This window comes from Spermophilus citellus (genome assembly GCF_964194105.1).
Source record: "Spermophilus citellus genome assembly, chromosome: 6".
In the NCBI taxonomy this organism is placed as follows: Eukaryota; Metazoa; Chordata; class Mammalia; order Rodentia; family Sciuridae; genus Spermophilus; species Spermophilus citellus.
In genome coordinates, this window is record NC_138187.1 from 17,939,759 (window position 1) to 17,965,692 (window position 25,934).

Sequence of the window (25,934 nt, forward strand, 5' to 3'; positions counted from 1 at the left end):
CTTGAAGGGGTGATGGGCTGTTAGAAATTATGTTAGTGTTTGATCAGATCTTTGTAGGCCAAGGCTGAGGCCTGTCAGTCAGGAAGAAGGCTCAGAGGAGCCTGGCTGGAGTTGGGTCCAGGAGAGAATCTTTGTCAATGTAAAATGATTTGCGTCTTTTTCCTGGTGTGTGATTTTTTTTTTCTTCCTGAGCATTTACCTGCTGATGGACATTCACACCGTGTCCAGCGTGGCCATTGTAGATGGGCTGTGAACATTCTTGTATAAGACTTTTCATTTCTCCTGGATTCTCCTTGCTAGGAGTAGAATTGCTTAATCATAGGGTGGTTGATACTTAACTGCCAAACTAATTTCCAAAGGGGCTTATCAGTTTACACTTCCACCAGCAATGTCTCAAAACTCCAGTTGCTCTTTATCTTGTTAACATGGGTATTGCCTAGAGGTGCCAGATAGCATCGAATTATGGCTCAAAATGACATTTCCATGGTGACTCATTTTTCACATTGGCCGTTTTGATATCTTTTATGTACTGTCTATTCAAAGTCTTTTGTTAATTTATTATGTATTCTAGATAGGAATTCTTTAACAGATATGGGTATATTATACATACTCGTATAGGAAGGTAAAATTTAAAAATATAATTTACAATAGCATAAAAAACTGGGAGTAAATTTAATGAAAGACAGGGAACACCTTTACACAGAAAACTATAAAATGTTACTGAGATATTAAGGACTTAAATGGGAGATACATTTTGCTCAGACATTAGAAGATGTGATATAAAAACCTTAAGGTTTTTATTCTTTTCAATTTAGTATATACAGTGAGATCCCAATCAAAATACTATCCATGTTTTTTGAAGAAATTAACAAATGAATATAGAATAGAGGATCTATATCATTGCCCCCTACCCTCCCTCCCTCTGCAAAAACAAAACAAAACAATTTCAAAATAACAGAGTTGGAGAACTTATACTGCTCAGTTTTGACATTATTAAGTTTTAAGATTTGCTGTAACACTGTAGTAAAAAAATAGTGTGGCCCTGGCATAAAGATGGATGAATTGATGAATAAAATGGAACGGATAATTCAGAAATAACCTACATATGTACTGTCAGTATTGATTTTAGCCTCAAGTAAGTCAGTTCATTGGGAAAAGGAGAGTCTCTTGACCTGGTAATTCTGGATCATCTGGATCTTCAAATGGGAAAGAAAGTGTTGACCCCTACTCATTCCGTATGTATGAGTCATGGGTGGATTATAAACTTGTACGTCAATCCTAGAATCATAGAGCTTCCTATGAAAAGGAGAAAATATTTGCAACATTGGAAGACCAAATGTTTCATAGACAGAATGCCAAAAGCACTAACTATAAAGGAAAAGTAGATATTTTAAGAAAATGAATAGGCAAACCTTGTTCATGATATATGTTCATTTATTTATTTATTTATTTATTTATTTATTTATTTATTTATTTTTAATTCTCGGCGGACACAACATCTTTGTTTGTATGTGGTGCTGAGGATCGAACCTGGGCCGCATGCATGCCAGGCGAGCGTGCTACCACTTGAGCCACATCCCCAGCCCCATGATATATATTCTTTTTTTTAAAGAGAGAGTGAGAGGAGAGAGAGGAGAGAGAGAATTTTTTTTTTTAATATTTATTTTTTAGTTCTCGGCGGACACAACATCTTTGTTGGTATGTGGTGCTGAGGATCGAACCTGGGCCACACGCATGCCAGGCGAGCGCGCTACCGCTTGAGCCACCTCCCCAGCCCCATGATATATATTCTTAAATCCTTTTTTCCCCAAAGTAGTTTAGCATTATTTAGATCCAGAACATCTTGTTATTATATTACATATTGGTTGTTGTTTTATAAAGTTAGAGATGGGACTTTGACCCAGGAAACTCTCTAACTGGATTCCCCTGTTTATTTCATCGTGTTGTGAATTTTTTTTTTTTTTTTTTAAAGAGAGAGTGAGAGAGAGAGAGAGAGAATTTTTTAATATTTATTTTTTAGTTCTCGGCGGACACAACATCTTTGTTGGTATGTGGTGCTGAGGATCGAACCCGGGCCGCATGCATGCCAGGCGAGCGCGCTACCACTTGAGCCACATCCCCAGCCCCCGTGTTGTGAATTTTGATCCCTTTTTCATTTATACTTTGCCCAATAGCAGAGCGAGTAGATTTTATTTTTATTTTTAATTGACACATAATAGTTGTGCATACTTACAAGGTATAGTGTGACATTTCATTACATGCTAAAATATGTAATGATCTGATCAGGGTAGTTGGCATATCATATATTTACCTTTTCTTTGCATTAGAAGCATTCAAAATCCTCTCTGCTAGCAAAATTAGTTGTGGTCAACAATAGTCATCCTATTATCTGTAGAATATTAGAAGTTATTGCTTCTATTTACCTGCACCCCTGTACTTGTTAACTGTCCTCTATCCATTCTGCCCCACACTCTTCCTGTGTATGGTAAATAGTATTTTCCATTTTACTTCTCTGATATCACTTTTTTAGCTTCCACATAAATGTGAGAAGGGACAGTCAATTTTAGATCACATTAATTCATATAAAATAATTATATATTAGATGAAACCAGAAGACAAAACAGATAGTATTTTGGGAGATGGGGAATAATTGTTGACTGTGAGTCTTCTTAAGTGTCAAAGCCAATTTTTTTAGGTGGTTCAAGTAAAGACTGGCAGATGAACTCAGACCTCATAGGCAGGGCAACAAATGCAATCTCCATTTAGGTGTAGTCTGTTGCCCTTAAGATTTTGCTTCCTGCTTTCCATTTATAGACCAAGAATAAAACCATCAGGAAATAGAAACTAAAGATGTGACCAAAAGAAATGAAAGAATAACAATAAAATTCAAGTTGGAGATAGTACAGCGTCTTAAAAGCCAGTGGTAGGTGACTGGAAATTGAGAGCAGTGGCGGGTTGAATCAAGACTGGAAAATGTTGAAGGTCTTTCCAAATCTGACAGTTTTGATTCTTCCAATCAGTTTTAAACAGGAAGTCAGGATATATGGAAGCAAGGGAAGTTGTTTGGGTTTTTATTTTGAGCAGAGGAGCGCAGTGGAAATGGACCGCAGCATCCAGGATGGTGTGAGGACACACTGTTGGCAGCACTGGGCGACGTGTGTGTGTGTGTGTGCGCGCGCGCGCGCGCGCGCGGACAGCTTACATACAGTCATAGAGATGGCTATACAATACAGATACATTTTTCTAACTATTAGGAACATCCTCTGCATATAAGTTTTAGTCTGCTTTGTTCCCGGGATGTTCATACCCTCCTGTTCAGTGTTCCTGGAGAAAGCTTCTGTGCTATTGCTGCTGTTCGCTTAGGGTGAGCCGTGAAGTGGACCGGTTAGGTCTGGCCCGTGGGTCCGGCTGTTCTGCCTGTTGCCGCAGCGCCTCGCACATAGTTGTGTAGCTCTTGTTTCCAGCCGCAGCGCTCGAGCGCCCTCTTCCCCCTCCTCCTACAAAGCCAAGGTCTATTAGAAAATGGTTTTGTTGCCGGTTTGTTAAAGGAAATATTGCTGTTTTTGCTTTCATTTTGCATTTTCTTTGATCATCAGTATTGTTTTCTTTGGGGGGGGGGGAGTACTGGGGATTGAGCCCAGAGACGCTTTTCCACTGAGCTACACCCCTAGATCTTTTTATTTTGTTTTGAGACAGGGTCTCAAAATAAAAAGTTCAGGGGGCTGGGGATGTGGCTCAAGTGGTAGAGCACTTGCCTAGCATGCATGCGGCACTGGGTTTGATTCTTAGCACCACATAAAAATAAAACAAAGATATTGTGTCCACGTAAAACTAAAAAATAAATAAAAAAAAAATAAAAGTTCAGGCTGGCCTCGAACTTGCTATCCTCCTGCCTTGGCCTCTGGGATTCAGAGGTGCACCACTGCGCCCCATCGGCAGACACTTTCTAAGGAATTTAGTGTCTCCTCTCAGCAGAAGGCACAAATGAGCACTGTGTCAATTTAGGGTTGGACAGAACCTCAACTGCAGATAGGGCTTTCCCCCACTAGATGGCACTGGAAGATCCTTTGAAATCAGCGTTGAACAGTGGGAAAGCATGTTTTCCGTTGCACCTAGATCTTCAGCTCAAGCCTGAGACAAAACCTCCGACAGCTTTAACCTTTACTAGTGCATGCTGATATTTTCTATATTACTTTCCTTCCTATTAAAAAAAAAAAAACAGGATTGCACACTAATTTCATGACAATGGGTCACAATTTACTGTTCCAAAAGCAACTTATTTTAGATAACTGAGAAAGTTTACTGTTGTAAAACTTTGCAAGTGTACTGATTTCCTTTGGGAAGTTTGGATCACTGAATCCTACCTGTTAGTGAGTGTGTTTTGCACGTTTGTGTATTGAGTTTGCTGCGTTGACCCATGTGCTTCCCTCATTGGTGTCTGGATGTGCAAACAGATGAGAGAGACTGTGGGAGACAGGTTTGCACAGAATCTGGCACCTACTGTAGCAAGGTAGGAGTAAGCCTTGATGGTGGTACAAAGAAAAGACAAGATATGGCATCTGCTTCAGGAGCTTAGAATCCGCCTGGGAGACACCACATGTGCACGCACACAAACACACACATACACATACTTAAGTTCCTTCCTAGTTGTGTAGGAACATGGAAATGGAGGTATGCAAAGGGTACCAGTTAGGATGTTTTAGGCTGCGAGTAAGAGGCCTGCCTTAAATTGCCTAAACGATAGACGCATATCACACAGACTATATGTTGACAGCAGAGCAGCTGCAGTTCCACAGAAATTTAAGGTGGCCTTGGGATCCAGGCTCTCCTTGTCATGACTTGTCAGTTGTCCTAAGGCCAGCTGTCATGGTTGCCAGAAGGTGTCTAGAGCATGATCAGGGCTTTAGCTCCTAGACTTGGAGTACTGAAACTACTCCTTGGAGTACAGATACTGCTCCTGGTAGTGTAGAACTTAGACTTTGGTCATGTTTTCTGAGTTGGTTTATTTGTTCCTGGTTTCCCCATTGTGATCTCTAAAGAAGTGTCATTACTAGTACTTGATTCAGAATTGGGAGAAATACTTAGGTAGCAATTCGTGATACTCACCAGTATCTTTGGTTCTTCCCCTGGGCCCACACTGTTTAGTTTTGTGCAGCTACCTGGTCAGCTCTGACCAGTGAGTTCAGAGTAAACAGAAGTTAACAGTGTTCTTTATGAAGATGAGTGGGGTTTTTGCTGTTTAGAGTCCTAGGGAAGGAGAGAAACGACCATTGTGGGATCCGTAGTGGGCGGTTTAATGTGACAGTGGATGGATGAGTCTATTTAAAGGTGCAGTGGGGCTCTACGTGTGCATTTATTGTCCTTTGTGGTACAGTTGTCCTCTATACCTGGGACCTGGGCAGTGGAGTCTGGGCCTGACCCACCAGCTGCACTCATGGCCTACTCTTTGGCCCCTTCCAGGTTTGCAGTGAGTGTTGGCTACTGGCATGATCCCTACATCCAGCACCTTGTGAGGCTGACTAAAGAGAGGAAGGCCCCTGAAATTAACAGAGGCAAGTACCATCTCCCTCCCCACCACCTGCTCACCACATAGGAGACCTGAGGTTTTAGGGAATCGTTCTTAAAAGAAGTTCTAGCAGGCACTCCTTTAACAGAATATCCTAGCTAGGAATAATCCTAGCTTCCTTACCAACACACTGTGTATGAAGCTTTATTTGTAGGTGAGGTTAAGGGTCATTTTCTTTTATGAAAACCCATTTATATATCTTTTACCATGAGCTGTTTGTTCATGTATGGGATTGCTTTCTACTTCTTTGTTATGGTGTTGGTTAGTGACACTATCAGGCTTTGTAAGAAATTTTCATTAAGAAAAACCAAGGACTCGAGGCAGGTGCATGATTTATCCTCAACCCCACTAAGAAATTGGCTGAATGACCATAATTCCCCTGTGTGCAGGGAATCTTGGCCCCCAAAGAGGAATCCTTTGGGTAGGGTCTATAAGAAATGCCAAGAAGCAGGGCATGTGGCACCTGCCTATTATCCCAGCTACCTAGGAGACTGAGGCAGGAGAATTACAAGCTGAAGGCCAGCCTGGGTGATTCAGCAAGACCCTGTCTCAAAATAAAAGTAAAAAAAAAAAAATATTTTAATTTAAATGAGGGTTGGGGGTATAGTTCTTTGGTGGAGTGCCCCTAGGTTCAATCTCCATATTGCATAAAAAGTGAAAAAAAAAAAAAAGAAAAAAAAAAAAGAAAGGCAAAGAGATTTTAAAAAGCAGTGGTTCCTGAGCACATGGGTGAGCTGTTTTCCTTTGCATCTCTCCCATGGTCGTAAGGCAGATTTCCTAACAAATGTTATAGAGATGGGGACCCCTCGTGGTGCTTGGTTCTGGTGAGGTGGGTTTGTAAGGAAAACTCTGGGTGATGGCTTTTTCTCTGTCCTCTCAAAGGATATTTTGCTCGAGTCCATGGTGTCAATCAGCTTCTAAAGGCTTTTCTCCGGAAGACAGAATGTCATTGTCAGGTTCTTAACCTTGGGGCTGGGATGGATACCACCTTCTGGAAACTAAAGGTAAGTGAAACCCCCCTCCCGCAACCTGTCCAGTTGTTTCAGTTTAATTTTTTTTTTAATGACAATACCTGTATTTTTATTTATTTATTTTTATGTGGTGCTGAGGGTCGAACCCAGCGCCTTGCACGTGCTAGGCAAGTGCTCTACTGCTGAGCCACAGCCCCAGTCCCTCAGTTTAATTTTTTGAAGACATTTACCTCGGTCAGAATTTTTAAAAGTATTTTAAAAGGTACACAGTGAAGCCTGTCTCTGCCTGCAGGCTCCCCACAGCCACTGTCTGTCTCAGGTTTTCTCTCAGCAGGGTCCTAATGAAATCAGGTTGTTCCTCATTGCTGTTGTTTCAAGTGGGATTAGAATAAAAACCCATGTATTTCCTCTATGTGTGTGGATATATATCAGGAAGAAAATTCTATCAGAATTCCTGGGCAAAGAGCATTTGTAATTTTTATAATAACCAGGATCTGTTCTCTACATCATGACATCTTGTAAAATTGGGAGGTTTGCAGGGCTGGGGTTTGACAGTCAGGTGCACAGGCCTGCTGTGGTGGCTCTCTGCTGGGATCTTTGCTAGGGCTTGGGGGCCAGTCTGATTGCACACACTCACGTGGAAGGAAACCTGGTTCTAGGTAGCGGCAAGATCAGGACTAAAGTGCTGCTCTTTTGACTCCAAGACTTGATTTTTATTGCTAAGTCTTTTCCCTATAATATCTTTCCTGGTTCCATATTCTTTTTTGTAGGTTTTTTTCAGATTTTTCTTGGTTCTTCTGTGAGGTCAATCATGAAGCAATAATGGGTACGTGCATTTCCCCAGTTTTCTGGCAGGTCAGACTTAGGTGAATTAGAGTGCGTGGACATCACCCGATCTGCAAAGCTCGTCCCTAATCAGCTCACCTGATAAGGTTTTGGTCCTCGAGGTTCCAGCCTTTCTCTTACATGAGAAACCAGTGGCCTCAGCATAGTCTTGAGGTACATCGTTTGCCTCTGTGTTCTTTGAGATAAGATAACTAACACTCGTGAAATGCTTCAACACACATGACCTCAGGAGTTAACATGAGAGCTTTGGGAATGGGGTCTTAGAAAGATGGCAGAAATTGGGCTGTGAGAGGTTTTTTCATCTAGGATCCTACAGTCAGGCCTTTGGATTAGGGAACACATTGGAATCAGCTCATCAAATCCCAAATCCCCTCTTCTTCACATATGGCCCCTGTGGTTGCTCAGGGGGTTCTCTCTGGTGACATCCCCTCTTCTGTAGGTCTGTTGTGTCTTTGTAGTGTGGTGTAAGGGCCTGGAGCAGATACCACGGAAGAGGACATGTTGTTATAAGTCACTGCAGAAATCTCTCCATTGGGCCCAAGACCCCCTCATCTCATGATTGACTTTTTACCCCATCTTGTAGGTGGGTTAATAATTAATCTGAGATTTTTATTTCTGAGCAAAGTACACTGAGGTTAATGTACCCCTTCCAAGAAAAAATGTTGTCTCTCAGTAGTGAGGAAGGAGAATTGCAGAATATCTAAAAGTCCTTTGTGGAAACTTAACACTTTTGTTGATAATTACATTGATCTGATATAATTTTTTTGTGGGGGGGTTCTTATTTTTAAATATTTATTTTTCAGTTGTAGTTGGACCCAATACCTTTTTATTTTATTCATTTATCTTTATGTGGTGCTGAGGATCAAACCCAGGGTCTTGCACATGAGAAGCGAGCACCCTACCACTGAGCCACAACTCCAGCCCGGGTTCTTTTTTAATACGTGTAGGTAGTTCCCTTGTTTGCTCTTTTAGAGTAGGAGTTGCAAACTCTAGGCCATGGACCAATCTGCTTTACCACCTGTTTTTGTGAGTAAAGTTTTATTGGAACACAATTACTTCCATTTGTTTTTCATATTGTGCTCTGGCAGCATATGAAACGATGACAGCAGAGTTGATTAGTTATAACACAAACCATCTGGCTTGCAAAGGCTAAAATATTTATTTTCTGGCCCTTTGCAGACAAAGTTTACCAGTCTCTGTTTTAGAGTTATATGTTTCGGTGAAAGTCTAGGAAAACTCTTATCCATGATCCTTTTGTCTCATGCATCCTCACACCCTCCATCTGGGATGGTTCCTTTGTACCTGCAGAGTTTAGCAGGGAGTCATGGGCTCTCTGTGGCCACTACTGCCTGAGCTCCTTCTGTGTCATCTCAGGGGAGATTCTTGTCTGCAGGAATGCCAGTAATTCACAAAAAGAATAAGAGGAGAGCGAAGTCCTTTAAGGTGCCTCTGCTTCTTGATGTCTCTTGAATACTGTTTCCGTACAAAGGCCCAGCTGTGTAGGGGAGGCGGCTGGCATGTTGGATCCCCTTTGTGTCTGAGTGACGCTCTGTTGCCAGCTGTCCTCGGGCAGTGGTACTGGGTCTTAGCTGTCTTCCACATCAACTCACGACTCGCAGGCTCTTTGGGTGTGGAATGTCAGAGGCGTAGAGAATCAGAAGCAAAAGTCGGGACATCACTTGGTGAAGCCATTTTTCTCCTGTCAAAATCGAGAAAGAAAGGGTCTCCTAAAAGTGCCAGCGTGTTGTTTGGAAGTGCTCCTCTGCAGTGGCCTCTTGTTCAGAGTCTCAGGTGAGCCGGCGCCAGGGCCAGCTCTTGAACAAGGAAGCTCTTCTGTAAGAGTCGGGGGACGCTCTGCTGTCCCCTCAGCACTGGATGTTCGTGTTTCTCATTGTCTGTGGAATTTCAGATGACTCTTACCTCTTAGTCCCCTGCGAGTAAAAATTTGTTCCTCTGTGGTGCTGGGAATGGAACCCAGGGCCTCCTGCATGCCAGCCACTGAGCTATGTCCCCAGCTGTCAAGGAGCGTTCTGTTTTGCTCTTGAGGGGGCGAAACCCAGGGCCTCACAAGGGCTAAGTGTGTGCTTTCCTGCTGAGCCCCACCGGCCCCGAGTACACAAGTCCTTAGGCGGTCTTGTGGAGTGTCTTAGCAGACGTGGCTTCTGTATCCCCTCTACACATGTCCTCTCAATATTTTCAAGGCCCAGCTCTTCAGGCCACAGGTGTGTGCTTGGCTCTGAAGTGTGGATAGCTGAGGCTCAAGACCCCAGGTCTCCTAGGATGCATCAGGGATGTCTTTTCTTAAAAAATTAAGCCCCAGGCTCTATCCCCTGGGATTTCAACCTGAGGACCTTCTCAGGTGGACAGTTAGACGTCACAGCCTCATGTTTGCTCTAAAGGTGGCTCTCCTGCTAGGAATGAGTGCTGTGACTTCTGCTCCGTCATGCTGTCCTCGGTGTCAGCTCCTCTGAACGTCCGCCTGCTCCTCCGTACCTGGTCTCCCTCTCTTGTCGCTGTCTTCTAGGTGGTTCCCCTGTGTGCCCAGTTGCTCAGGTTAGAACTCTCCTTTCCTTCATTGCATCTTGTACCACTGGAGCCATCGCCAGGTTCAAAATATCGGTGGTTTTCTTTTTCATCCTTTTGAAAACCATAAGGAGTTCTTTGTTCCTGGAGTTTAAATACAGATGGGAAGTGGGATGTGACGTGAGCGAAAGGGGAGAGGCTAGCCCTTGTTTCTTGCAAAACCTTAGAGGCGTGAAGAACTGATGGGGGCGACATGTAGTGTGCAGCTGAAGGAGACCAGGAGGGGTGCTGTTGGAGTGGGCAGGAGGTGACCGCTGAGCAGGAGTGGCTGGGTTTGAGAGCTCAATGGGGCGAGTGAGTGAGTGAGCCGGAGGAGGGTGGGCAGGCGGTTGGAGGGACCATGCACCGCTGGACGGGGTGTGTAGCCAGCAGTCAGGGTAGGGAAGGCAGACGGGAAGCAGGGTCGCGGGCGTGTGTGTCTTTCACACTTGCTGTCTGTGGCCCACAGTGAGAAGCTCATCCCGAGCCAGGACCCAGGCCTGTGCAGCTGTGCCTGTCAGCAATGAAGGCACAGAGGGGAGGTTGACCAGGGCAGGCTGCCTTCCGAGGGCCCGTTACCTCCGTAAGGCTCGCAGCCCCAAGGTGCAGTCACTTTCTTTACTTTTTAAAGGAGGACCTCTTGGCTTAGGGAGTTCAGCGATTTCCCAGACCTCACCACAAGTAAGACGTGGAGCTGGGATTTGCATCCTGCCCTGGCTGTGGAGTGCCTGTTCCCCACCACGTCAGCGTAACATACACAGAACATACACATAACAAACACAGAACACAACAACCAAAACTCAGCTCCAAAATAATACTTAACCCTCACTGCATTTGTCATAGTAGCTATTTTATTCTATTTCATCCAGGAAATGCTGGTCATGTTGGTTTCCTGACCCTCTCTAGTTGTCTCAAGCTGCTTTTGAAGAAAACTATGTTTGTCCTACTTCCCAGGTGCCTCCATTGTAGACACCCCCTCTAGGTCAGGCTCCCTAGACTTTCTTACGTGGACTCTATAGAAGCCTCCTAATGTTACCTGCATCCAGTCTTCCTTCCCTCAAATCCGTTCTGCTTATTGAAACCAAAATAATTTGAAAAATATACTTCTGACCGTACCAGTCCCCTGACCTGAGACCTGTATTCAGCCGCATAGCTCTTCAGCACTTAGTGCTTGGCAAATGGAAAATGATCAGCGAGTGGCAAGTAAAGAAATGATTTTGTGTGCTTTTCCCCAGGATGAAGATCTTCTCCCAAGTAAATATTTTGAGGTTGACTTTCCAATGATAGTCACGAGAAAGCTGCACAACATCAAGTAAGTGTGGTTTCTTGGAGGGGAAGCCAGTGGAGGTGAGCCCCCCTCGTGGTGGATAGGAAGTTTGCATGCTGGAGACTTCATTCCAGGTCACTGCTTTCCTTGGACCTCCTTCCCACTTACTTTCCTGCCCTGGGACCCTCGTCCCTACATGTCATGTAGACTTAAGCAAGGATTGCACCTTCCCCTAGGACTCTTCTGTCCGTTGATGTGATTTCTGTGAAAATGGCCCATCATAGTTGAATGACCTGAAATTTTGTCTCTTGTTTACTTTCTCTCTTGGGCACAGAAAGGTACCCGACCAGAATAGCTGTACAGTAAATGTTCTGTTGTTTCTTGCATGAATGAGTATTCGTGAGACCTATGGTGGTCTGAGTTCAATACTCAAGGGGTTTGCAGTGTTGTAGACGACAAGTTTGCTGATCTTTTTTGGGAGCTTTTCTTTGCCTGGTACCACATTCAGTGCTTTGCTTGGGTCGTCTCATTCAGCCTGCACAGCAGACTCAGTGAGTGAAGCTCTGTTCCAGTCACCTTTTGGCAGTGAATAATCATGAGCTCAGAGAAGTTCATCCGCCCCAGGTCCCTGACTAGGAAAGGATGGAGCTGGGGTTTAAACCCTTATCTGAAGACCACTGTCAGGGCTTATAGTTTTTACTACCCTCTCCACCCACCCCTCTTTAAATTAGTAACAAATAAAATTCTAATCTTTGCATTAAAAGTTTAATAGACATAAGTTTCAGCTTGTTCTTCAGACATGTCTAATCTCTGCCAATTGGGAAATATGTTTCAAGCTTTATTTTTTTCCTAGTCTGTATTATGAAAATAAGTTTTTAATTTTTTCTAATATAAAATTACATTTTATATTAAAAATGCTTTAAAAATGATGGCAGATCTAATGCTTTTGGAACTGCATAGTACTACTAAGCTAGTTAGAACTCTTCAGTGAAACAGGAGTACATTGGCCTGTGATGTTAAGCTTAGAGATGGCTTCCTGGGAAGAAAAATGGATTAGGATTTGGTTGTTGTGATAGTAAATTTGGCTGATATCTCATTTTTTGTATTTTCTGGGTTAAGGGAGTTAATCACATAAATGTTCCTAGACTTTGGATTTAAGAGTCAATTCTTGGCAGGCACGGTGATGCACACTTGTAATCCCAGCAGCGCAGGAGGCTGAGGCAAGAGGATTGAAGGTTCAAAGTCAGGCTTTGGCGAGTTAGCAAGGCCTTATGCAACTCAGTGTAACCCCGTCTCTAAATAAAATACAAAAAATGGCTGGGGATGTGGTTCAGTGGTTAAGTGCCCCTGGATTTAATCTCTAGTACCAAAGTCAATTTTTTAAATTAATTTATTTTAATTAGGTATATATGACAGCAGAATGCATTTTGATTCATTGTACACAATTGTAGCACAACTTTTCATTTCTTTGGTTGTACATGACGTAGCATCGCTCCATATTTGCAGACATACATGTACCTAGGGTGATGATGTCCATCTCATTCCACCATCTTTCCTGCCCCCATGCGCCCTCCCCTTTGCCCAGTTTCAAAGTTCCTCCATTTTTCCCATATGCTCCCCCATTCCCCTGCCCATTATGGATCAGCATTCACTTATCAGAGAGAATATTTGGCCTTCGGTTTTTTGGGATTAGCTTACTTTGCTTAACATGATATTCCCCAACTCCATCCATTTACCTGCAAATGCCATAATTTTATTCTCTTTTAATGCCGAGTAATATTCCACTGTGTGAATATACTACATTTTCTTTATCTATTCTCTATCAAAGGGCATCTAGGTTGCTTTCACTGTTTAGCTATTGTGAATTGAGCTACTGTAAACATTGATGTGACTGTGTTACTAAAGTATGCTGATTTAAGTACTTTGGGTATAGATCAAGGAGGATAGCTGGGAAGAGTCAATTCTTACAACTACCTGTGACAGAGAACAGCTATTGCAGATTTGGGGGGCGGAATAAACAAGAAACGAGAGATGTTCTGAATACTGGAACATTTAGAATATTATTGTTAGCCAACCATTAGCTATTTCTGAGTTGAATTACTTCATGATCACTGTGTGATTTGGACATCAGATACAGAGCATAGTGCTTGGCTGTCCTATCTTGAAACCTGTGTCTGCTGAGTTTTTTATTGTATGTGCACAAGGTCAAATGTAATTAATTGAAAGCTTTTGGGAGTGGCTCTGGCTTTGAACAGAAGCAATGTATTCAGGTTGAATCTATCTAATCAAAAAATCTGAAATCCTAAATGTTCCAAAATCTGAAACTTTTTAAGCATCACATCAGATTAATAAAGTAATGTGCCAATAAAGTCTAGGCAAATATTCCCAAATCTGAAAGAAGTCTGAACTCTCTAAAACTTCTGGTTCCAACCACTTCAGATAAGGGATACTCAGCCTGAATTTCCATTCCCATAGTGGGTATCTGCATTTTGGCAGTAAATGAGCTCATGAATAAATTGGTGTATAACTGGACTCATTATTTTTTTCTCTTTCCCATTTACGCATAGAAACAAGCCTCTCCTGTCCAAGCCCATCGTAGAATTACATTCGGAGGACATGCTTCATATGGGCAAGTATCCTTAATGGTAGCACAGTCTGGATCATCTAAGTATTTTTGCTTCAAATCCGCCCTCCCTTTTTCTTTTAATAGATGGTGTGAGTTCTGTCATATAATGCTGATACATTTACATTTATATCATGGTTGCCATGAAGAAATTTAAAACAAGCTTCTGTATGACTCTTTTTAGATGTCCTTGGGTCTCCAATCCAAAATCTTTTATTAATTTTAATTAGTTGTCAACATTTCAAAAATAGATTTCTCATAAAATATTTGGGGGGTAGGTATCAGGGATTGAACCCAGGGGTGCTTAAACACTGAGCCACATTCCTAGCCATATTTTAATATTTTACATTTAGGGACAGGATCTTGCTAAGTTGCTGAGGCTGGCTTTGACCTCGTGATCTTCCTGCCTCAGCCTTCTGATGAAAATAGTGGTTTTTCAGCTTTCTTTGGAAAAATCAAGATGTAGCAACATTAGACCCCAATCCCTAGGTGGTGATAATTAGTCGTGCCTGCCCCATTTAGAGGTGACCTGCCTGCTGCCCTCTGTTCCCACCTGTCTGTTGTCTTGACCTGCGCCACTCATTTATATCATTTGCTTGGCTCCTGCAGTCTGTATTTCCACCTGGCATTTAATTATGCATGTTTCTAACAAAACTTTTCTCATTTCTGAACTTTCCAATTTGTGTTTTAAAAAAATCTCCCTTACGGGGCTGGGATTGTAGCTCAGTTGGTAGAGGGTTTGCCTTGCACGGGTGGAGGCACTGGGTTTGATCCTCAGCACCACATAAAAACAAATAAATAAAATAAAGGTTAAAAAAGTGAATTAAAAAAAATCTCTCTTACTAGAATATTTGTGTTTAGTTTGTGCCTGACAGAGACGTTGAAGGGGTTTATAGTCATTTAGGTCAGAAAACTTGCTCAGAGAGGATGGCCTTCTTGGATGGTCAGCACAGATAACACAGTAAACATCGGGAAGCTGGATAAGCCTCCATTTACGTATAGCTTTAGTCATCCTTGTGACTGGAGTCCCAATAAAGTTTGTCCAGAAAATATCTTCCCAGCCTTTGCTTCATACACAAATTATCAGTAGTACCTATTCAAGGTACTTGACTATTTGCTCTCTCCTGCTTTGGCTGTTACAGTTTTCTATATTGGGTTAACATTTCTGTCAGCTTTATGGTCTGTATTGAAGGATCTACTACTTAACATTACCTTTGGTCAAACAATGTGGACATACTTGAAGTAGAAAGTAAAGACCCCAAGGGTTGAGGTTGTGGCTCAGCGGTAGAGCGCTGGCCTAGCACATGTGAAGCCCTGGGTTCGATCCTCAGCACCACATTAAAAAAATAAATAAACAAAATAAAGGTATTGTGCCCAACTACAACTTAAAAAAAATATTAAAAAAAAAAAAAAAAGAAAGTAAAGACCCCAAGAGAGCCAGTGCTGGAGTGTTTTCTTTCCACAGATGTGCAGTAGTTATCTTTTTCTAGAGGAAGACAGACAGATGCATGGATAAGTACACCCCTGTGCCTAGTGCATAAAAGGTTCAGTACATTTTTGTTGAATCAATGTATAGACACACTGAATGAATGTGTATTGTAGCTCAACATGTACTTGCTGAATGAGTCTCTGCTTCTATATGTAAATGTCGATGTTTTGTAATTTTAATAAACAGTGAATAAATTATACACACTGTTCTGTAACTTGCTCTTTTTGTGTCCTTGTAAATCATAATTATTCTTTTTGTGTCAGACTTTATAGATTTGCATCATTATTTTTATGGCTTTATAGTACTTGTTTGCATGGAAATTTCATTATGTTTGGTCTGTTTTCTACTGATGGTCATTTAGGTTGCTGCCTTTTTTATGTTTTTACATTAAACTGTATTGTAGTAAATGTATGGATATGTGCATATTTTCAGGAATTGCTAATTCAAAGTATTGCACATTATGAGTTCTGATAGCTATGGCTGCCCTGCTTTTCAAGTCTCTTTTTATGAATTTATATTTTAGTAGAATTGGTGAGGATTCTGTTTCCCTATTACCCATACTGGGTTTGATCATTTTAAAAGTTTTACCAGTCTGATAGACTGGAATGTTGCCCTGTTATTTTAAAAACATATGTAACTTTGAATGCTAGTGAATTGGAATATCTTTCGCTGGTTATTTAAAAATATTTTTATTAGTGCATTACAGTTATACATAATAGAGGGGTTTATTTTCACATTTCCATAAATGCATATAATATAGTTTTTTCCATTTCAGTCCCCATTCAGTCCCCAGGGGCTTTCCAAGTTTTGTTGCTCTTTGAAATTTTTTTGGTTTCATTTGCTTTGATGGTTTTTTTTTTTTTTAGTTGCATCGCTTCTGTTTCTTTTTAATTTGTGTAAACCATTTATAATAAATGGATGTTCTTTGAGAAAGGTCCCTTATAAGCCTTTGTGGTTTTGTTTGGTACTAGGGATTGAACCCAAGGTCGCTCAACCATTGCATCACATCTCCAGCCATTTTTATTTTTGAGATAAGATCTTGCTAAAATACCTAGGACCTTGCTAAGTTGCTGAGGCTGGCTTTGAACTCGCTGTCCTCCTTCCTCAGCCTACCAAGTTGCTGGGATTACAGTCATGTGCCACTGCGTGCCCTGTAAGCTTTGTATGTGTGTGTGTGTGTGAATTTTTGTTTTCTGTTTTACTTGTCTTTTAACTTTGTGTTTGGGTCTGATGTAGATGAAGATTTTAGTTCAGCTGTTCATACTTTTTGATCTTACCACCATTCTTCTAAGAGAATTTGAATAAAAATGAAATAAGAATGTGAGTGGAGGGCTGGGGATGTGGCTCAAGCAGTAGCACGCTCGCCTGGTATGCGTGTGGCCCGGGTTTGATCCTCAGCACCACATACAAACAAAGATGTTGTGTCTGCCGAAAACTAAAAAATAAATATTAAAAAAAGAAAGAATGTGAGTGGAAATTTGAGGAAAGTGGCAGGTGCTAAAAAAAGTTGCAGATTTTTTTTTTTTTTAAAGAGAGAGTGAGAGAGGGAGAGAGAGAAAGAGAGAGAATTTTAATATTTATTTTTTAGTTATTGGCGGACACAACATCTTTGTATGTGGTGCTGAGAATCGAACCCGGGCCTCACGCATGCCAGGCGAGCGTGCTACCGCTTGAGCCACATCCCCAGCCCCAGAAATTTTGTTTAAAAGTAAAAATTATTGTTATTTTGGGCCTGGGAGTATATATAGTTCAGTGGTATATATAATTCAGGGATCCAGCACAGGGACTCCTGCTGGCCTCTGCACGTGCCACGTGTGCTCTTCCCTCCTCCTGGCTCTCTTTTCCTGTCTTTGCTAAAGGGGCTTCTTCTCATCACCGGGTTCTCAGCCTAGCTGCCACCTTCTCAGAGAGGTCCCTTCTGACCCCAGTGACCTCCTCTCCCCACTCTCTGTGGCACCAGCCACTTGTGTTTGTGTGTTCTTAGTTTTCTCTATTGGATTATTATGGTCCCCGGGTACAGGGCCTCTACCTTTCTGTTCATTAGTACATTCCCAGAAATGGCTCAGTGCCCCACTCATAGTGAGAGCTCAGTAAGAGTCAGATGGGTAGACAGAGGGACAAATGAGTCTTCTCTATGGACCAGGAACCTACCTGGGGCTGTCTCCATTTTACTATAGTTTTTAAATTTTTAAAAAGATTTCCCCCAGTACTGGGATTTGAACCCAAGGTCTTGCACATGCTAGGCAAGTGCTCTGCTACTGACCTGCACCCCGAGCATATTTATTTTTTTTTTTTGAGATGGGTTCTTGGCTAAGTTTCCCAGGCTTGCCTTAAACTTGAAATCCTCCTGCCTCGGCCTCCTGAGTAGCTGCAATGACTGATGTATAACACAGCACCTGGCTTTCTTTTCCTCCTTGAGTTAAGGAGAAAATCCTATGAGCAGAAAAGAATGCTTTGCAATATTTAAAAATAGTTTCTAATCTGTCATTGAAGATATATGAATGGGATTGCTGGGATTCAGTCCACATCCCTCTTGAAATACTTGGTGGTGATAGAAGAGATCATTAAATGTGTGATAAAATCAGCACCGTGGAGTCACTGTTGGTGTGTGCATGTGTATGTTTAATGAGTGTGTTACATTGTGTAAATTTCCAATTTTCTTAAGCCTTTTGCAGAGCATGTGAGGTTAATGAGGCAGATAAGTGAAGTATGTATCAGGTAGCTTTTGCTCTGTAACAAACTACTGCTAAACGTGTTCTGAAACAGTAGGTATTTATTTTGCTCCTAAGTCTGTGTCTTGGCAAGTTCAGTTGAGTTCCTTTGGGTGAAATCTCTGCTTGGCTCATTCAAGCACTTGCCTGGATTGAATTATCCAAGTCTTGTTTTTTCCTCCATTGCATACCAGGTGTCAAGTTAGGGGAAAGTGTCCCCATCTCTCTGGGCTCACAGTGCCCTGAATGTCTCAATAATTTCTTCGAAGTACTCTAGGCCAAATAACATCCTGCACACTTCTGTTTATTAATTAGTCAGGTTCAAATATCTTAAGTACTTATGTCTTAACAACTTACTATTCATTTGAAAAAGGTAATAGATATGAATCGGAAAAGCAAATACTATTTTTATCTCCTTCTTAAGTAACCACAGTTACTATTGAGATGTGTGTTCCTGCTGGGCACTTCACGACTTCCTGGATCAGATTGGATGCTACCCCATGTTCCATGTTCACCTGGGACTTGATTTTCATTCACAGCAGCATCTGAAAACTTAGCTTCCCAAAGAGATGGTGTTTGGGAGGAATCCACGATGATATCATGTTGACACTCTGCTTTGAGCAGGTAGTTTGCTTAAGTTTGACCAATGATGAGTATCTCAGCATTTCCCCCAGGAACTGAAAATACCTCGCTCCATCCCTATATATTCGCCACACCATCCCGAAGCCACCTTAGTACACGGTTTGGGAACCACAGAGCTCGTCACCTTAATACTGCTCGAGTCACTTGAACATCGCCTCACATGGCATTGTTCGTATTTCATGATGAACCCACCAGATCCCAAGCTCTCAATTCGGTGAATGTAATAAATATTCAAATATTATTTCAGAGTTACCATAGTGATATTGTTTAATATCAGTTTTCATAGGTGTTCCACATCTGGGACAGTGGCACAAAATAGGTTAAGAGAAAGGTAGTCTCGGGTGGTGTCCTGCCTTGCCAGAGCCGAGTGGCTGGGAGCAGGTAGAGTGGGAATGTGCTCTCAGGGCTCTTGGCCCTCCGGGCCGTGCTCGCACGCTCACTCTGGAGAGGAGTCCCGAGCTGGGTCAAAACCACAGTGTGTCACATTTTCTCTCAGAGTAATAAGGACTATGTAAGGATTTGTATGTGTGTGAGGCGTCCTGCCCTGTTGCGCAGGGCACTCACAGACTCCTGTGCTCCATCAGTCCTCCTGCCTCAGCTTCTTGAGTGTCTGGGACTAAAAGGATTTTTATTTTATTTTTTTTTAATTTTAATATTTATTTTTTAGTTCTCGGCGGACACAACATCTTTGTTGGTATGTGGTGCTGAGGATCAAACCCGGGCCGCACGCATGCCAGGCCAGCGGGCTACCGCTTGAGCCACATCCCCAGCCCTTAAAAGAATTTTTAATAATTTAATTCATAAATTTATAAAAATTGCACCACCCCACCCCCCAGAATAATGAGGTTCCTTTGGAACTTGCTCTTAGCCTGTGTCCTCCACAAACACATTTTGTTCCCTGTAAAATGGGAAGGCATCCTTTGAGGGCAGATAAGGACCTGCTGTTTCCGCACAGCTCAAGGAGCCCCTGACCTAAGAGGAGTGACTCAGTCGTGATGGTGGTGTGTGTCAGCCTCAAATTCTGTGATTTAAATGGACATCAAGGTCAGCGGGTGCAGTGCTTCCTGGGTGATATGCCCACATGCCAAGGCCAGGGCTGGGCCATTGCTAGGTGATGGTTGAGCCTCCAGTCACTGTCCCCATTCAAGACTGCTGTACTTTGCACTTAATTATAGGAATGATCATGGTGATGTGTGATTTTTGCTTCACATTCTCACTTTAGATCCTAATCTGTGCAAGCTATATACCCCCTGAACCACAGGGTGCTCAAGAATTGCATGCTTTTAAATTCTGGTGTGTTTTTGTTCTTGGTTTTTGTTGGTGTTTTGGCTAGGCATGGAAAAACCCATTTCAAGGAAGCTTATCATTGACACATGTGTTATTTACAAGAAGGCACATAGACACGTGAGAATTGCTTCTTTTCATAATGGGCAGACAAGTGCCTTCATATTCTTGACGTTATTTCTGTGGTCTGGGCATGGTGGCAGCCTGGGGCAGACTTTGGGTTCCCTGCTTGCCTTTCATTGCTTTCCTGATATCTGTTGGGCTCCTAGGAAGTACTTCCTGTAGCTTCTCGAGTGTGGTCAGATGTATTTGAATCAGCTGGATGGGTTTTTAAAGACAGAGAGGGAGAACCTTCCAGCATCTTTAGCTGAGGGTTCTCAGAGCCAAGAAGACCTGCTATCAGCAGTGCTACAGGACGGCCATTGGGCGTTTCAGCTCCTTGGCTGGTTTGTTCCATTGAGGAAATTGAGCACATGATGCCTGTGGTAAACAAACTCTTCTTTTCTATTGAGAACTTTATTGAACTTTGAATTAAAAAATTTAAGCAAACACATACATTGTAACTAGACGGATGAACCTCTATGGACCCTTCACCCATGTTTATTGCCAATGTCACTTTATTTGTACCAGTAGTTCCCCAGACCGAGCATCAAGACCATCTGAAAATTTATTAGAAATGCACAGCCTGTTGATCTGTGCTGCGGTAGGCCCCAGGGGCGAGGTGACCCGTGGCTGGAGAACACCACGTCCACCAGTGCAGGCCCCCTGCTGGGGTGCTTTAAGCAAATATCATTGTGTATTTGCAAATACCTTAGTACATAAACTATTTTCTTTTAAACATGTCACAAATGGTTGCAACATTTCGAGAACTGCCTCTCAGTGGGTATCAATATTGAAACAGGCTTAACCTTTATCTCTTAATTCAGCTCAGTAATGTACTTTAAAGAGAATGACAGGACGGGTTCTCCATTGGTATGTATACACAAGGGCGCTAGCTGCAGTGTCCAAGCTGAAGGGAACGTGGAAACACCACATGTCCAGTATGAGGGGCTGGCTAGTAAGTTATGTTCTTTTCCACACAGTGGGATGTTAGGAAGCCATTAGAGACTTATGTTCCAGATGCGGTTATTAAGTAGGAAAAGCAGTTTTCAGAATGGGTTTTGTGTGATCTCATTTTCTTTTTTTCTGTTCAGGGTGTATGTGTATGAGAGAGAGAAAGAGAGAGAGAGTCTCTCTCTTTCTACCCCCCCCCAAAAAAAAAAAAAGTTTTTGTTGTGGTATGACTTAAACACAGAGTAAAAAGGCTGGAATGTTAGTTACCAAAACACTCATACTTACCTTTGGAAGATGTAATTTTGGTTATGTTCACACTCTTCTTGCTTGTTTTGTTTGTTTTGGTTTTTTTTTTTTAACAATGAACATGTATTTTTTTTTTTAATGGGCCCAATCAGTGAAGTTACTTTAATTTTGGAAAAGTCATAATTTAATCTCCTCTTGATTAATTTCAGTTGAAACAATCTCCTTGCATTTGCAGATGGGTACACACTGGATTCAAAGAGATATGCCATTATTGGAGCAGACCTCCGAGACCTATCTGAACTGGAAGAGAAACTAAAGAAATGTAACATGAATACACAGTGAGATTTCTTTTTAACCTCTTCTGCATTTGTGATTTCATGCTAATTATGAGATATGGCCTGTTGGAAGTGCAGCTTGAGACCCAATCTTTCATTTTGATTTTTATAAGTTTTGTCATTTCCTTGCTACTTAGTTGCTTGCTGAAGTTTTTTTGATTTGTTTGCTTTTTTAAAAATCCGCTGTTTTTAGATCTGCATGACAGTAGGGTGTGTTTTGACATATTATACATACATGGAGTGCAACCCATTCTAATTTTGATGCTGAAGTTCTTAAACAGTGTTGTTTCTCAACTCTGTTTGCACATCATGTATTACTTTTAAAAATACTGATGCCTAATATTAAAGATTGAGAGAAGAGAATTGTATGGACAGAAACAAATCTAGAATATATAATGTACAACTGCCATTAAATAGAAGTGCTTCATAGAAGAAATGGGCAAAGGATAACCAGGCAGCTCCAAGAAGAAACTGAATATCATGTAATGCAGAATATATGACATATGACTATCAAGCCTCAGGAGTAGTTAGATGGAATTCTGTTTTCCTCCCACCAAGTTAGCAAAAATGGACATGGTATAACCATTGGTGGAAGCAAACTTGGTACAACCATTATGAGGAACAATCTGAAAGTGTCTACTAAAGTTGTAAATGTGTTGTCATACCTACCACAGATCTACTTTGGGGTATATTCCCTGGAGAAGGTCTTGCATAAGAAGATTGTACGTCATAGTCGTTACAGTGCAGAAAATTGGGAATGTTTGTCAATGGGAGACTGGATAAATCAAATGAAAAATGAATGGCCTAGATTTATGTGGGGAGAGCTCAAACCTAACGTTGAATTAAAAAATTACACAAAATCAAGTTGCATAACAACAGGCACGGTGTGATCCTAAATACATAAAACCAAACCCCCACCATATTAAATTTTTATGGTTACATGCTTTCATGTATTTTATAAATGGTCCAGAAGGATTCACACCAAATTCTTGAGAGTGGGCACTTCTGGGAAGGTGAGGAGGAGTGAGACGCATGGTTTTAGCATGATGCCACTGGTCACAATCGGATTGGAGTCACAGAGGTAGTGAGAGGGAAGATGACATTGTCATGGACATTTGTGATTCACAGCACAAGGTGGACGTTTGAGGGGACACACCACACCTTGGCAAAGGGACATGTGAACTCCACGGTTTCCTCAGGCACATGTTTTTTTCAGTGGACGTGAGTGAGTGAATCCGTAGTAGACTGGCTAAAGCTGGACCCACTGGTAACCATGGTACCGTGTCCAGGAGAGTGTGAGTCTTAGCTTCTTGTCCTGAGTTCAACTCTAAGCTTCCTCCTTACTAGTTAACTAACAGGAAATGTTTTGTATTTTTTTTTTTTTTAACTTCTTTGAGCCTTGTTTTCTCTCATCATGAACTGGGATAAAAACTACATCACCATATAGATGAACTGAAGTAATTCATGTGAGTGTAGCTGAACAGACATAGTAGGCCCTCAGTAAATGACATGTGAATCCAGCTTTGCTTGTAGTGACCGGTAGATTCTGAAAATGATATGAAAGATCAGGGAAATAATCACTTATAAAGTGGGCTAGCTCTTGATGGGAACTTTGCCTCCCTTTTAGAAACTGACAAAATGGATGAAAACAGTTGAAATGATAAGTTTTAGAATTCTGTGTCCAGTTCTTCCACGTGGTTTCATTGTGTTCTGTATTTTTTCTTTATGGGCTGGCTTTTCTGTTTTTTTTCATTTATGTTTTGAAAAAATATGAATCTTCACTTTTAATGCTAATGATCACCTTTAAAATAGTTCTAAAATACTTTTAAAGTTTTCAAATAATTCAGACTTATAAAAACTTAAATGCTAAGATTTCCTAAAAAAGTGGTCTTTACGGGCTGGGGATGTGGCTCAAGCGGTAGCGCGCTCGCCTGGCATGCGTGCGGCCCGGGTTCGATCCTCAGCACCACATACCAACAAAGATGTTGTGTCCACCGAGAACTAAAAAAAAATAAATATTAAAAATTCTCTCTCTCTCTCTCTCTCTCTCTCTCTCTCTCTCTCTCTCTCTCCTCTCTCACTCTCTCTAAAAAAAAAAAAAAAAAAAAAAAGTGGTCTTTACCAGTTTTCCTCACGTTAGTATCTTATGCAGTAATGGTTGCCTTTTATATTAAATAACTTCTTGAAACTTTCTCTAGTTGTCAACTTATTCGATGAGGTTTTGGAATATTAGTTTTTCATTCATTCATTCACACACTGTAATCATTTCAAGTGACATAACCTTAGTTTTTTTTTTTGTTTTTGTTTTTGTTTTTTGGTACTGGGATTGCACTCAGGGGCACTCGACCACTGAGCCCCATCCCCAGCCCTATTTTGTATTTTATTTAGAGACAGGGTCTCACTGAGTTGCTTAGCGCCTCACTGTTGCTCAGGCTGGCTTTGAACTCCCAATCCTCCTGCCTCAGCCTCTTGAGCTGCTGGGATTACAGGCGTGCACCACTGCATTAGGCAACATAATCTCAGGCATTAGGTTTAGATCATTATTGTTAATTTCAAAAAATTCTTCCTTTAAATGTTTTGCTTTTTGATGTTTCCAGTGTGTGCAACATAGACGGTTCTTTTTCTGGATTCAGTGTTCTGTGTTTCTTTGTATCATGATTCAGTCCAGGCCACGTTGAGTTTATGATGTCAGGTGAGGGACAGGTGCTCCAAGGAGCACTTGGATATAAATTTGTAACTGTCTGAGTTATCTAACATTTCATTATAAAAAACAAAGTAGAGGGGCTGGGGTGGTGGCTCAGTGGCAGAGCACTCGCCTAGCGTGTGTGAGGCACTGGGTTCGATTCTCAGCACCACATATAAATAAGTTAATTAAATAAAGATCCATTGACAACTAAAAAAATATTAAAAACAACAAACAAAAACAAAATAGAATCCAGATGAGCAAAGTAGCTGGCCAGGAAGAGCTGAGGCCCCAGGCTTCATTCCTGTGTGGACAGGGGCAGGCCAGCAGGAGGCTGCCAGCTGGGCTGCTTCATTCTCTTCCCACAGCAGGCTGCCTTGAGTTCATTCAGTGTCAGGGTTCCAGGTGGAGCAAGAGCAAGTGCCAGGAGAGCCAGTGCCAGTCATCTCCAAACTTGCATCCTATCTGCTGCTATCTCCTTGACACACCAAGTGCCTGACTAACCCAGGTTCCAGGGTAGGATCTGTAATGTTATGTTACCACTGTGCCATGCACAGGAGGGACAGTGCACACCCTTTTAATAGTCCTCCCCACACATCAGCTCAGTGTCATTAGCCAGACAAATCACTGCTCCTGCTCAGCTTCTCACAGTGCAAGGCTTTGGGTCCTAATGGTGTCTGTATGGGTAGCATGCTGACTGATACTGTGTGTGCTGACTTCTGGTTTTCTGGGGGTGGGACTTGCCTTGCCAAAACTGCAACATATGTGCAAGTTCTCACTTGATAAAAACGCCTTGATTTTTTTTTTTTTTAACTTCAGATTGCCAACACTCCTGATAACTGAATGTGTGCTGGTTTACATGACTCCAGAGCAGTCGGCCAACCTTCTGAAGTGGGCATCCAACACTTTTGAGACAGCCATGATCATAAACTATGAACAGGTAAGAGGAAGCCAGAGATCGGGTTCTCCTCAGACCCCAGAGGCGGCTTTTTCTCTTGACACCTTCGCTATATCCTTCCCTTGTTCTTTTCCTTTTGCCTTCAGCCATTTATCACTTCTTTATGAGTTGATTCCAGCAATCTTGGTCAATTCTTGCTTGTCTTCTTGCAAACTTTGAGCCAGTTTTAGAACTTCTGATTTGGTCTTTATAAATTTTTTTCCATTTCTTTCTTTATCACTGTATTTTCTGTAGAATCGTAGAGCGTTCCCTACAAAGGTCTTTTGTTAGTGTTTGACTGACTTTATTTTTTAAGATCTTTTTTCATTACAGATAAGGGCAGTAAAGAGATGTGCTCCACATCATGTACTTATGGGTGGATCTAGGCTAGACTTGTCTCCACCTCCTTCCCTGCTCCTGCCCTGTTCACACTCTTGTGTTTGGTTCTTGGTTGGCTGGTTTTTCTCCCTTCTCTCTCTCTTATTTATTTATTTATTTATTTAACAAATTAGTGTTAGGTTTCTAAAAAAAAATTTTAATTAATTTTTAAAAAATAAATGACAGTGGGATACATTACAATTCTTATTACACATACACAGCACAATTTTTCATATCTCTGGTTGTATATAAAGTATGTTGACACCAATTTGTGTCTTTATACATGTACTTTGGATAATGATGACCATCACATTCCACCATCCTTGCTAACCCCCTGCCCC

At 41.7% G+C, this 25,934-nt stretch overlaps 1 protein-coding gene across 1 annotated transcript in view; it reads left to right on the top strand.

The window, feature by feature from the left end:
* LCMT1 (leucine carboxyl methyltransferase 1) overlaps positions 1–25,934 on the top strand; it is a 46,928-nt gene that overhangs the window by 13,225 nt on the left and 7,769 nt on the right. The window contains exons 2-7 of the mRNA XM_081296985.1: positions 5,461–5,552; positions 6,449–6,570; positions 11,181–11,257; positions 13,780–13,841; positions 21,496–21,598; positions 25,098–25,218. Of these exons, the coding sequence (XP_081153111.1) occupies positions 5,461–5,552; positions 6,449–6,570; positions 11,181–11,257; positions 13,780–13,841; positions 21,496–21,598; positions 25,098–25,218 (577 nt within the window). The remainder of the gene's footprint in view (positions 1–5,460; positions 5,553–6,448; positions 6,571–11,180; positions 11,258–13,779; positions 13,842–21,495; positions 21,599–25,097; positions 25,219–25,934) is intronic.